The sequence below is a fragment of the Lagenorhynchus albirostris genome, chromosome 13 (assembly GCF_949774975.1).
Source record: "Lagenorhynchus albirostris chromosome 13, mLagAlb1.1, whole genome shotgun sequence".
Lineage (NCBI taxonomy): Eukaryota > Metazoa > Chordata > Mammalia > Artiodactyla > Delphinidae > Lagenorhynchus > Lagenorhynchus albirostris.
The window spans coordinates 73,938,061-73,951,524 of record NC_083107.1 but is presented as its reverse complement, the minus strand read 5'-3'; the positions used below and the strand labels follow the sequence as shown (position 1 = coordinate 73,951,524).

At 38.9% G+C, this 13,464-nt stretch overlaps 1 protein-coding gene across 5 annotated transcripts in view; it reads right to left on the bottom strand.

Moving 5' to 3' along the window:
- The window catches only part of LDAH (lipid droplet associated hydrolase), a 96,156-nt gene that overhangs the window by 48,416 nt on the left and 34,276 nt on the right, over positions 1 to 13,464 (bottom strand). The window contains exon 5 of one of the 5 annotated variants that reach the window (XM_060169676.1): positions 5,507 to 6,086. The exons of the other annotated variants lie outside the window; for them this stretch is intronic. Within the exon in view, the coding sequence (XP_060025659.1) occupies positions 6,033 to 6,086 (54 nt within the window). The 3' untranslated portion in view covers positions 5,507 to 6,032. Of the gene's footprint in view, positions 1 to 5,506; positions 6,087 to 13,464 lie in introns of those variants that run through there. 5 annotated transcript variants of the gene reach the window in all.

Below are 13,464 nucleotides of genomic sequence, written 5' to 3'. Positions count from 1 at the left end.
AGAAGTTTGCACTGAGATGACTTGAAAAGGTGGATAGACGCCATCTGTTAGGTGGTGGTAGGAAAAACAGAAAGGAAGTGGACGACAAGAAATAATAATATTTAGGAGGAGTACTAGGTATGTACAGGGCAGGTGTAGGGACTACGACCGAAGGGTACAAGTTGAGGCCATCTCCCTCAGAGGACCTTGAGGAGAGCTCCCCTGGCACCCAGATAATCAGAATCGTCCCTAAGATTTTATGAAATCACTTCTGAATCACTTTCAATCAACATTTGTGTAATATTACTGAAGTCCTAGAACCTTTCTCCTCTGCAATAGGAACAAGAAACTCCTCAGCATTTTTCTGAAGGTAGTACGTTCAGAAAGAGGAAAAGCCTGAATCTCTAACACTCAGTTTGGCTTATACAGAAGTTCCCACAACTATACTGGTGAGGAGATAAAATTGTTGAAATGGAGTTTCTGGACTGTCTACAGACTTCATTCATGCATGTTTCCTCTGGTCTCTGTATGACTGATAATGGGAAGTGATTTATTGTCTGGTTTCCTAGGAACAGGTTGTCAGAAATGATGCTGGCTTCAGTCTTTATCCATTTGTCAATATACCTCCCTGATACCTGATAATCTGGCTTCTTCCCAACCAAATACAATGGCTCTGAACTGGCTCGGAATGTAAGGTCTCAAAGCAACCACATTTCATTCTTGTGAAGCATCTTTCATTTAGTGCCTGCTAGGCTTTTTCCACTTCAGGGAATTTTTTGTGGCCTACATTGCATATTGTTCACAGATTTTCCATACTAGCAAGAAGGGAGGGTAGAACAGCCTCATGCACACAGGGTAACCGTGTTAGAGAGTCTTTTCCTTCCTTAAAGATCATATTCATAGTTCTCATCTCCACAAACTGATAGGCCTGAAAAGAATCTTCTGGCTGGAATCAACAATAGCCACAAAAAAACAATTTCACAGAATTCTGCTCATCTGTTTCTACTTTCTTCTATGTTATCCCTTTTCTGACTGCTATGCTCCGTCCACTGAGGCTCTGAGAATCTGCTCTTCTGTGAACATCCAGTTCATTGGCTGAACAAGGTCTAAATGTAGCAAGGCACAAGCTATAGTTTTCAGACCTGTATCCATCCAACTGCCAGGGTATTCACAAATACAACATCTCTGCCTTAGCATGGGCCACTCACTCACTCACACCCCAGACCCTCTTGAAGTCCTAGCCACTATGAAACTTGTAGTCCAATGAGATCTGAATAAGGTCTGCTTCACCCTAGCAGTAGGATGAATGATGATGCTAATCCCAACCTGTGGGTTTTTTTTGTTTGTTTTATTGTTGTTTTTTTTTTGCGGTACGCGGGCCTCTCACTGTTGTGGCCTCTCCCGTTGCGGAGCACAGGCTCCGGACGCGCAGGCTCAGCAGCCATGGCTCACGGGCCCAGCCGCTCCGCGGCATGTGGGATCTTCCCAGACCGGGTCATGAACCTGTGTCCCCCGCATCGGCAGGCGGACTCTCAATCCCTGCGCCACCAGGGAAGCCCCAACCTGTGGTTTTGTTATCACATTCAAATAACAATCGTGAGGCAGGCCATCAAAATATATACCTAACGACAACCCAAATTATTTTGTGAAGTGGGGGAAGGCAGGGTTTATAAAGAATTGCAAGGAAGGGGAAAAGCCTCGCTAATTGAGTAGAGAAGGATGAGTTAAAAGGCTAGGATGGCTGCTACTGCCAAAGATGCTGCTACAGACCAAGGGCCACTGCTGGTCTCAGGGGTGGGTTTTCCTGCAGAGAAACCGTGAAGCTGACATTACATTACCCTTTTACTTTCCCCTTGTGATTGTTGTCTCTTGCTGTGTAACAAGTTACTGAAAACTTTATCTCTCCTGAACCAACTTTCTGTTATGAAGTCATAAAATCAAACTGCTTTTTAAAAAAGGAAAGAAAATACATAACCATTAAATCATTATAAAAATATATGCCATTAAAAGAAATTTTAAGGACAAAAAATAAATAGAAAAAAATCACTCCAAAACTCACCACTCAAACATAACCACTGTATTCATTTTGGTCATTTTATTTTCAAGCTTTTAAATGTATGTTTTCTTTGACATATAGTTGTACTCTATATTCTCTTTATATTTTAACATCCTTAATATTCTACAATTAACTTTCACGTATTACAATGTCTTTTGAAAATATAATTTTAATAGTTGCAAATTCCATATTCAAACTTTCCTTTAGAGTTGGACATTAGGATGTTTACAATTTTTTGATATAATAAATAATGTTTGTACACAAATGTGTTCTTTATTTTTGAGATTAGTTTCTTAATATAGATTCCAAAGAAAAGAATTAGTAGGTTCAGGGCTTCCCTGGTGGCGCAGTGGTTGAGAGTCCGCCTGCCGATGCAGCGGACACGGGTTCGTGCCCTGGTCCGGGAGGATCCCACCGCGGAGCGGCTGGGCCCATGAGCCATGGCTGCTGGGCCTGAGTGTCCGGAGCCTGTGCTCCGCAACGGGAGAGGCCACAACAGTGAGAGGCCCGCGTACCGCAAAAAAAAAAAGAGAATCAGTAGGTTCAAAGGCTATGAACACTTTCTATAGGAACTTTTTTTTTTCTGGTAACACATGGTCATTGTAAAAGAGTAGAAACAATGTAGAGTCTCCACCTCCTACATATACCCTTACCTCTAACCCCCAGAGATAACCACTGTAAGCCACCTGGTATTCACCTGTTCAGACTTCCTAAAAATGCATAAAGAAGTATACACATACAACACTGAACTTTTTCAGTTAATAGGCAGACATTATTAACTACTACCAGACACTAGTTTATTAAGCACTGTGTCATACATTGTGCTAAGTACACATTTTTTGAGAGCCTTTATTATCTAGCTCTTCTTCAGTGAATTATCTGTTCATGTCCTTTGCATCTTTATCTGAGAAGCTGCTGTTCTTTTTACTGATGTCCACAAATTCTTTATAATAAGAAATTAACTTTTAGCCTAGTGGCTAAGAACATGGACTTTGGAGCCAAACAAATGTGGATTCAAATCCCTGCACAGCCCCTTATTAGCTGTCTAGTTGAACAAGTTACTTCTGTCCTTCTAAGTCTCAGTTTCCTCATGCATAAAATGGGAAAAGAATAACCCCCTTCAAGAGCTGTTGAAAGAATAAGGTCCTTAAATTATAATTATAGTAATATAATAAATAATAATTATAGTAAAATAGTTAATAATAATTTAACCTTTAATTATGCTAAATATCTATAAGGGAATTAAGTATCTTAAATACACCCTAATAAATAATAGTGCAAAAACATCCCACATTTTCCTTTTTTTCTTATTAAATAAAAACAAAATTGAAAGGGGTATTGCATTATCCTCTCTGGTCTAAGCATGAAAACTCAAGGAGCAAATTAATTACTTTTAAAATCATGAACTCTTACATCAAATTTCTTTGTAACAAATTATTCTCAGACCCATTGGTACTTCTTTAAACAATTTCACATTCTGTTTTAATAGGCTACTTGTTGTTTTATAAAAGCAATTCGTGGTAAGTATGTTATATCTCTCTGGATACTACAGCAATCCTCAAAGGCACATTTACTTTTTTTTACTGCTTTTCCTATCTTCCTGAAATTTACAAATATATTAACTTTTATAATTGGAAAGAAAAGCCTCTAATTTAAAGAAAGATCTCACAAACCAATTGTAAAAAGACATTCTGGGGACTAAGAAAATCTGAATATGAACTGTATTAGACAATATTAAAGAATTACCATTAATTTTGCTAGGTGTGATAATGACATGGTAAGTTATATAAGAAAAAGTCCTTTTTAAAAGATGCACAATGAAGTTTTTAAGGGTGAAATATTATGAGGGCTGTAATTTACTTGAAGACATAAACCTTAAACTGCTTAAACACCTCTCCCAGGCTATACCTAAGCTTCACCCTTACAAGCTGGGGCACCAGTGATCAGCCAGAAGTCCACTTCTGTCATCAGGAGAATATTCTTAAAATTTGTTACAATGCCACATACACAACTACTTCAGTGCCTAAACACAAAAATACTGACACTGGAGTTTGCTGGAATGCAGAGGGCCCTTAACGAAACTTAAGATTAAGAACTTGCCCATAAAAGAGCAGGGCTTAAATCAGCTTCCACTGACAGACCTCTGCTACCTTGTTGCTTAAATCTTGGATCTTAAGACTTCAAAGAAATGAGAATGAAATATATGGTCCCATCCCAGGCTTGAATTATGGAAATGAGAAAATACGTCTTGGTAGTGCTGTTTCCCTATATCAACATCTTTACTCAAGGGGGCTCACTGTGCTTGTGGTAAGGTCATAGGTGCAAAGAGCTAGAATACATGAAACACAGAAAAGAAGATCTTTCTTTTAGAGAACTTGATAAGTATTCCTCCTGCTTCCAAGGAATGATATGAGAAGACAGAGATGACATGTATGGAAAGACCGAGGACAGATTTAATTGTCCATAACATCTCAGAATATTCTACGTTCCAAGCTTTTGGAAAAAGTTCTAGTTCTCAAACTAGAGCATGCATCAGAATCACCTAGAGTACTTGCTAAAACACTGACTGGTGAGTCTCAGCCCTAGAGTTTGATTCTTAAGTCTGGGTGGGGTCCAATAATTTGTGTTTCTAACAGGATCCCAGGTGATGCTGATACTGGTTTGAGAACTACTGGCTCAGATATATGAATCAAATACCTTATGTCATCAAGTATACTCTACTCACAACTACTCCTGGGCGAGGAAGAGGTGGTGATAAAATACGTTTAGGCAGTTAATGTAAGGCTTTCTCTGGCTAGTAGCCACTTCACATCATTTGTCCTACCTGTCCCTTTAAACACATCTCACTAACTCCCAATATATACTGAACCTTTGAGAGCATGGGGGGAATTTTCCATATCTAACAGTCTACTACGGATACACATATATTAAAATGGCTCAATATTTAAATCTGAAAAGTGTTCAGAAATTCTCAGATGAAATGCATTAGATAAAGTACTAAGTATTAACATGCATGAAGAACGTTCTATTATAAACCACTGTTTTCATTTTCTTGCAGCTTTCCAAAAAATTAGCCCTTTGTGGTGAAATTTTCCATGCTTGGTTTCAGCCCAAAGGTGATTTTTTTTTTTTTGCAAAGTTTGAGAAAAATATATTAAATAGTTTTTGAGTTATGAAAAATGAAAAAGCCCACACAATTTTTCCACTTTCAAAGCAATTTCAGGATCTTTCTTTAATATGCAGATAACTAAAAAATGGCTGAAGTTGAAAAGTTGAAACTTTCCATGTGTCTAGTTTTCAATAAGGTAGTCTGTGGGTAATTCAGAAAAGATAATGTGTTTGTGTGTACACATAAACAGATAACATATATATAAATAAATGCATAAGTGATTAGAAAAATAGCATTTCATCATATTCAGTACAAACTTTCCTCAGAATAGGGGATTTGTTGTTTTCTGAAATGAAGAGTCTTTCACAAACCAGAGTAGTTGTCAACTGCCTGACCCCTGTGGTTTTCACACACTGGGGTTCACTAATGGGTTATGCAGACACAACTGTAGACTATTGTGCACTGTGTTTGCAGAATCTTCCAGTTCCCTTCACATTCTAATCTTCCTTCTGCCCCAGCTCAATTCTAGGATTCTGATTCACTGTCTTCGGAGTTTAATTTCTGCCCTTGGTCCATACCTCACTACCAGCTCCCTTGATCTTCTATGCTCCAGACACTCAAGACATGTTCTCGTTTCTCCCAATTCTCTCTGACCTCCCCCGAAAGCATTCACTCATAACTGCTAAAACCCTCCTTGTGTATCCAAAGACCTCAGTTCTTAAAGAAATAACAGTAGAAACCTTAAGTTTAGGTTAAATAGGTTTTGATGGTTTGTTGAAGTAACTTGCTCTAATTATTTATAATCGTAACCTTCGTAACTAACTCACCTGAAGGCTGATGATGGAAAAGTTAGAGAACAGAATAGAGAGTCCTAGTTCTGCCATTTACTTAGCTAACTGACATATGGATAAGACACATAACTCCTTGGAACTTCGGTTTCATCTGTAAAGTGGGAAAAAATTAGGTTGTTAAATAACCTTGTTACATATGAACATGTTTTATAAATTTCAAATGCATGTATAACTGTTAGTAATGACAATAACCTCAATTTTTAACTGTTTCAGGTTTCTGGGCTCAAATGAAGAACCAAGTATAAGGCACCAAAACACCTTTGCAAGGATGTGAAGATTAAGAAAAATCCAATTTTCCTGGTTTTCAAGTGTGCAGGCTTAAAGGACAAAGAGAAGGAAATCTGCTCCGATAAACATTTCTATTTCTTTTTCATTTTCAGCATCTCTCTCTCTGCATGGGTTATTCCCCCCAGCGTATGCTAAATTCTCTCCCACTTACAGGGAAAAGATGTTCCCTTGACCAGCTTCTTCCTTAAGTTATCTTCTTGTCTTCTCCCCTTCACTGGCCAATTCCTGGATCACCTAACTTCCTGCAAGCTCCTTCTCCCATTATTTCACTAAAAATGTTCTCTTCCAGGCCATTAATGGCCTTCCGATCACCAATACCTGTTGGCAGACCTGGTTATGTGACTTGCTGTGTCCAATGCAGTATGAGGAGTGACAAACGTCACTTCTTCCAGGCAGAGGTTTTAAAATGCTGCATGTAGTTCACTACTTCCTTTTTATTCTCTGCCACGAGACTGGAATATTCCAGATAGAAGCTATTCCATCAGTCTGGATTCTGGAATAAGAGTGCATGGAGAGAACTACACAAGGGCAGCCTACCCTTAAAGGACTTATATCATGAGCGATAAACAAATCTTTGTCGTTAAAAGCCACAGACACTGTGTTACCATGGCACCGTCTACCGCATCTTGACTAATCCACTAGTTGCAATCCACTGAAGTGAATTCAGGACCCACCAATAGAGTGCAGTCAACAGCATGGAAAATTATTATACCTTTTGCCTTTTTCTCTGCTTCCTCCTCTTCATCCTCCTTTCCACCAAATAAAGTCACTCCCCTAATATACATCTATGACCTGTTTCTTTTCTCTCAACAATTTCCCTGGGCAAATCCCATATACTGTCTTCATTATTTCTCATTTGGACTAGCAAACTTGCCTATCACTTGGTTGTTCACTTTTTACTCTATACTCTCTCTCCATTTTATTTTCCTTTTTTTTTTTTTGCGGTACGCGGGCCTCTCACTGTTGTGGCCTCTCCTGTTGCGGAGCACAGGCTCCGGACGCGCAGGCTCAGTGGCCATGGCTCATGGGCCCAGCTGCTCCGCGGCATGTGGGATCTTCCCGGACCGGGGCACGAACTCGTGTCCCCGACATCGGCAGGCGGACTCTCAACCACTGCGCCACCAGGGAAGCCCTTATTTTCCTTTTCAATGAGACATTAATTTACCCAATGAATGACTATTATTATCACAGATCCTTCAGTGGCTCCTTGCTGTCCAGAAGACAGAGTGCAAACTCTCTTGCCTTTCCACTCTATCAGCCTAGGTTCTGCTATCCCACTGCTCCCTTCACACACACTGTGCTGCATCGAAATCCAACCACCCACTGCTCTCTTCATGTGCCCAGTGGTAAAGCCCATTTCTCCTCTTCATACATTTCCTACTGCTTAGAAGGCATAGCAACCCCCACCCCCCCAAAAAACCCCATCAAATTCTGCTTATAAATACTTCTAAATACTGACTCATCCTTCCTCTGTTCAAATACCAGCTCTTTAATGATGCTTTTTTTGATCTTCCCAGTTAGAAGCCATATCTCTTTTTAAAACACTCAGAGCCTCATGGTACTTCCTCATTTTGCCTTTGGCTTCTTATCAATTAATCTAGGGACAGGACTCTGACAACAGTTACTGTGACAAATGAATTATCTCCTATTCTTCCCTCACCTCCAGATTATCTTGATTGTTGAACACAACTTAGTGACGTCATATAAATGTTTCTCACAAGCATGTCTAACTTTGCAGATACGCAGGTTCATCAGAATAGTGTAAGTACACCACAGGCTCAATGATCTCATTACTTCCAGAATATTTGAATCTATTTTTTTCCTAATTTAGATGAGATGTACTCCTGACTCAACACATACATGATCTAACATACAATTTTGACTCTTTTGGTAAAGTTTTTCAAGCTTCTCAGCTGTACTTGTGGTGTGTTTCGAGTCTCTAAAATTCTGAGTATGTACAACACCACTGGGGATCCCAAAAGAAACAAAAGGAAGTTTTTTTTTTATTGCTCTGAACAATAACAAAATCCATTTACTTAATTTTATCAATTTTACTCTCATATCTTCATTTAAGACGTGTTCATATCTTCATTTAAGACGTGTTCATTATCTCATATCTTCATTTAAGACGTGTTATCTGTTTTCTCTATCTGCAGCAAATTAGTAGCAACAAAGTGTAAGTAGGGAAGAGAAATGTCACCTAACACTAGGAGAGGAGATGGAAAAACTATAAAATAAACAGACATGAGAATTCTTTTTAACGAAGCACTATCACCTAAGAAATTTCAGGACATAGGCAAAATCCCTTTAATTGTATTTTACCGTAGTATAGTAACAGTATCAAAATGATGTCCTTGAATCATTAGGGAAAAATTCTTCCATAATCAACCTACATTGTCGAAGAAGGCAGATAAGTAAAAAATATATTTTAGACAAATTTTTACCCAACTGGATAAAATAGTCTCGGGCTTAAAGGAGTCAGTTTAAGTAATCTGGAAATTTCATTTAGGGAGAAGATATTTTTGCCAACCAGACAGACAAAGGAAGGTCTATGTTATTGTGCATCTTCCCGAAGGAAGTCCGAATAACATAAAAAATTAAGTTTTGAAGGATCTGATACCCCTGGAAGGGGAGGAAGTATTATCATTAAATGCCATATAAATTCTTAGAGGAAAATAATAGTTAAGTTACTTGAATTTCACTTCATGACTTAGTGCAGTGCTCAGTTAGGAACTGAGGGCTGTCACAACTACTGAAGCCCGTGCTCCGCAACGGAAGAAGCCACCGTGGTGAGAAGCCCGTGCACCACAACGAAGAGTGGCCCCCACTCGCCACAACTAGAGACGGCCCGCACGCAGCAACGAAGACCCAATGCAGCCTAAAGTAAATAAATTTATTTAAAAAAAAAAAAAGAATTGAGGGTTTCAACGCCCAACCTTGAACTTTATGCAATTTATTGGCAAAATCAGATGGCACATTTTAAACATATAGAGGATTGATGTTGAAGGAAAGAAGATTCTAGATAGTGGGGGTAAGATGATTACTTTTTTATTCCCATGTCACCCCATCTGCCCCCAATTGCTAGAACAGTATTCATGGAGTCTCCTACTCCCTGAGCTGCAATGTAATGAGTCATGTGGAGCTAGCTGTGAACACTCCAGGAACACGCCATACTATCTGGAGTCTCTGCCATCATCCAAAGGTTGAGAGAACCATCAGATATCTTTGTAGACTGTCTTTATATCCACAGCTAACATAACCATACCCCACCCCTAGATTAAGACAGAGCCTTGGCTGGATCCTGGCAAGGCACTTTTCTCTCAGTTTCTGCCTATAAAATTAAAGATGAGACTAGACTGTCTCTAAAAATCCTATGAATCTGAAATTGTGTTTATTATTTTAAGTCATGACAGTACTATTTAACAATCTTCCGATTATCTATTTTCTTAAGTTTCTTTTTTAAGTTCTTTATTCTGGACACTACTGTCAAAATATATGAAGACTTTCTATAATTCTATGTACCAAATTTGCTTAAAGAAACAAACAAAATTTTTAATACCAGATTTTTAAGAGTCAATTATTTTCTTCAGAATATGAAAAAATAGGTCAGACATTATGTCTAAAATACGCAGTAAGTCTCTTAAAATAATTTTAAGACCAAAGTTTCCTATAATTAGTTACAAAAATATTATAAAGAATTAAACCAAAATAAAACCAAATAAACCAGGTACTAAACTACACATATGTCCTTAAAATCTTATAGGAGTCAAATATTCCAGTAAAAATAACAGAGAGATGGAAACACAAGTTTCTTATTATCACACTTCATATGTTGTAAAACATAACAGCTAACTTATTTTTGGCAAAATGATTAGGGATTGCAACACTCTGGCTAATACAAACTTATTTGATTGTCAAATGCATCTTAAATGGAGTATGTCATGCTAACTTCAGGCATGCAGGCACTGTGCCATCTTAGAGTAGCCCAGAGACACTGAAATTTCAACACTTCAGCAGGGGTCACACCACCAATATTAACTGGGCCAGGTGTTTAAGCCGGGCGGCGGGGGGAGGGCGGCGTGGACTTCAATAATGTAGTTAACTGAAACCAGATAAAGCTTTTGAATAATAAAAAAATCATACAGATGTTCACCCTCCTCCCCGGGTAACCTTTGTGGACAATTTATTATATGCGTTATTTTCTAGAGTACACCCTTTTTAAGAAAACACACTTTCTCATGTCTCTCTGAAAACTCTATAATCACAGTATGACTTATGTCTTCACAATTAGACAAGGTTAAGCTCATGTTTCATCTGCCTTTTTCCTTTTCACCACTATTCCTGCCTTAATTAGAAAGTTATAGAGCTGAGGAAGCTATAAGAAGCTACATTAACCTTAAGATGCATTGTACTTCTTTCCCAACAGACGCTGTGAACACGAGCCAAAAAAGAGAGATGGGTTCAAAACAAATGTGTTGAACAACTGTTTTCAAGTATGCATAAGAGAAATTACACATTACATGCAGAATGGATGTGGAGCAAACAAACAAAAACCAAAAGGAAAGATCTCTGATTAAGTTAACAAACTGAAAGACTCAAATGGTTACTTTCTTCCCTATGTTTAGAGTAGTGTATTTGTCAGGGTTCTCAAGAGAAACAGACTATATATACGGATATAGATAAAAGGACACTTACTATAGTAATTGGCTCACACAATTATAGAGGCCAAGAAGTCCCACACAACATGCCATCTGCAAGATGGAAACCAGGAAAGCCAGTTGTATAATTCAGTCTGAGTTCGAAGGACTGAGAACCAGGGGAACAGATGATGCCGAAGGCTTGAGAACCTGGAACTCCACTGTCAGAGGGCATGAAAAGATGGCTGACTCAGCTCAAGAAGAGAGAAAGAATTTGCCCTTCCTGGGACTTTTTGTTCTATTTGGACCGTCAACAGATTGGATGATGCCCGCCCACAATGGTGAGGGCAGATCCTTTTTACTCAGTCCAATTCAAACGCTAATTTCCTCCAGAAAAGTACTCACAGACACACTTAGAAATGTTTTACCAGCTATCTGAGTATCCCTTAGCCCAATCAACTTGACATGTAAAATTAACCATCACAAATAATAATGTTATTATTATTTCAAACATGCAAGTACTCTTTTTAAAACACCTGGAACAACTAATAGCCAAAAATTATATGTCATATCAGTTTGCAACATTTTATTTGACAGGACCAAGTTACTTCCTACACCAGTAAATACATTCAGTATTTTAACTTATATATTGATATATACCTATATATCTACATGCTTGATGGTACATCACACAAGTGAAGTCCTAACTGTAGTAGTGGTGGGGTAGGCAGCCTCTGACATGGCCCTCAGTGATCCTCACCTTCTAATATTCATGCTCTAGTGTAATCCCCTCCCCTTTAGTTTGGGCTGGAGCCAGTGATTTGCTTCTAACAAAGAGAATACTGTAAAAGTAATGAGATATCATTTCTGTAATTGGGTTACAGTCTGTGACTTCCATCTTGCCAGCAGACTCTTTCTCTGGCTCTCCTCCCAGACTTGCTCTCATGGGGCGAGTTAGAAAGGCCCACATTCTAAGGAACTGAGGGTGGCCTCCACCCAACTGCCAGTGATGAATCAAGGCCCTCCTCCGTCCAACAACCCTTGAGGGAGTGAATTGAGGCAGATCCTCCTCAATTCAGATCTTCACATGAGACCACAGCCCTGAAAGACACTTTGATTACGGTCTTGTGAGATACCCTGAACCACAGAACCTAGCTAAGCTGTGACCAGTCCCAGGTCCACAGAAACTGTGAGAGAATAAATGTGTATTGTTTTATGCTGTTAAGTTTTGAGGTAACTTGTTACACAGCTGTAGATTACTAACACAGTAGTTAACCTACTTACTGAGTCATTTCCATTATAATAATAATAGCTAACACTTATATGGAACTTTTAAGTTCTAGGCACCATTCTTAATTCTTTATATAATTCCTCACAAAAATCCTCTGAAGAACATATTACTATCCCCCTTTTACAGATGAGGAAACAAAGGTACAGAGACTCAATAACTTGCCCAAGGTCACCAAGACAAAATATGACAGCAAGTATCTGAACGTAGGTGTCTTGTTTCTAGAGTGAGGACTTGTGGCAACTGTGCAAAGAGAACCGCTAAGGGCTAAGACTGGACACTATGAAAACAGTAACCTCATAACGTGGTACCAGAGGAGCTTTAGAGGCACAACAGAGATTAGAAGCCATGCAAAATGCTAAAAACAAAAAAAAAATGCTAAAAGGAAAGCCCGTTTTCTTATTAAGATGCCTTACCTAGGGGGAAAAGAACCAGAGTAGAAGCAATAATATAGTGAATGGAATGCAATCTAGAATTTATTGAATTCACACTTAGAAATGAAAAATATACTTTCTGATACCCAATGTAAGAAATTAACAGCCTCCATTTGGTATTAAAAACCACACCCAAGGAGGCTATAGTTGTACTTTTCCCAAAGGCAATTAATTATAAGTAAGAAGTAAGTGTGTCAAGCTGGCGGGGAAAGAAGCAAATTCCTTGTGAGCTCCAAGACTCCACTGAAGATATTTTACCACATGGAGTGAGAAAAGTCAATATCCCGGGATAGGGAGATTCCAGGAAGGAATCACTTCCTATCTTGTATTCAGATTACCAGGTTAAATAGCACTCCTTCATGATCTCACACACCCTCTATTTACATAAGAAGTAGGTATCACACCTATGGGTTAGTCTGTGTCCTCCCTTAGACTTCAGGCTCTCTTACCTCAAAGACTATTTTATTCACTGGGATGTCTTCAAAACACAGCACAAGGCCTGATACATGGCAAGTGCTTAATATAAGTTTGTTGAATGAAGAAATAATTTATGCTGTGAATCACATTCATTTAATGGGTCATTTCAATGGTATATGTCAGTGAAAGTATGAGGTTTTGTTTTGTTTTGAAGTGTTGTATAGTTCACTAGCTTTCCTGGCACTTTAAATAGGTCTTTTTTTTTTTTTTTTTTTGCGGTACGCGGGCCTCTCACTGTTGCGGCCTCTCCCATTGCAGAGCACAGGCTCCAGACGCGCAGGCTCAGCGGCCATGGCTCACGGGCCCAGCCGCTCCACGGTATGTGGGATCTTCCCAGACCGAAGC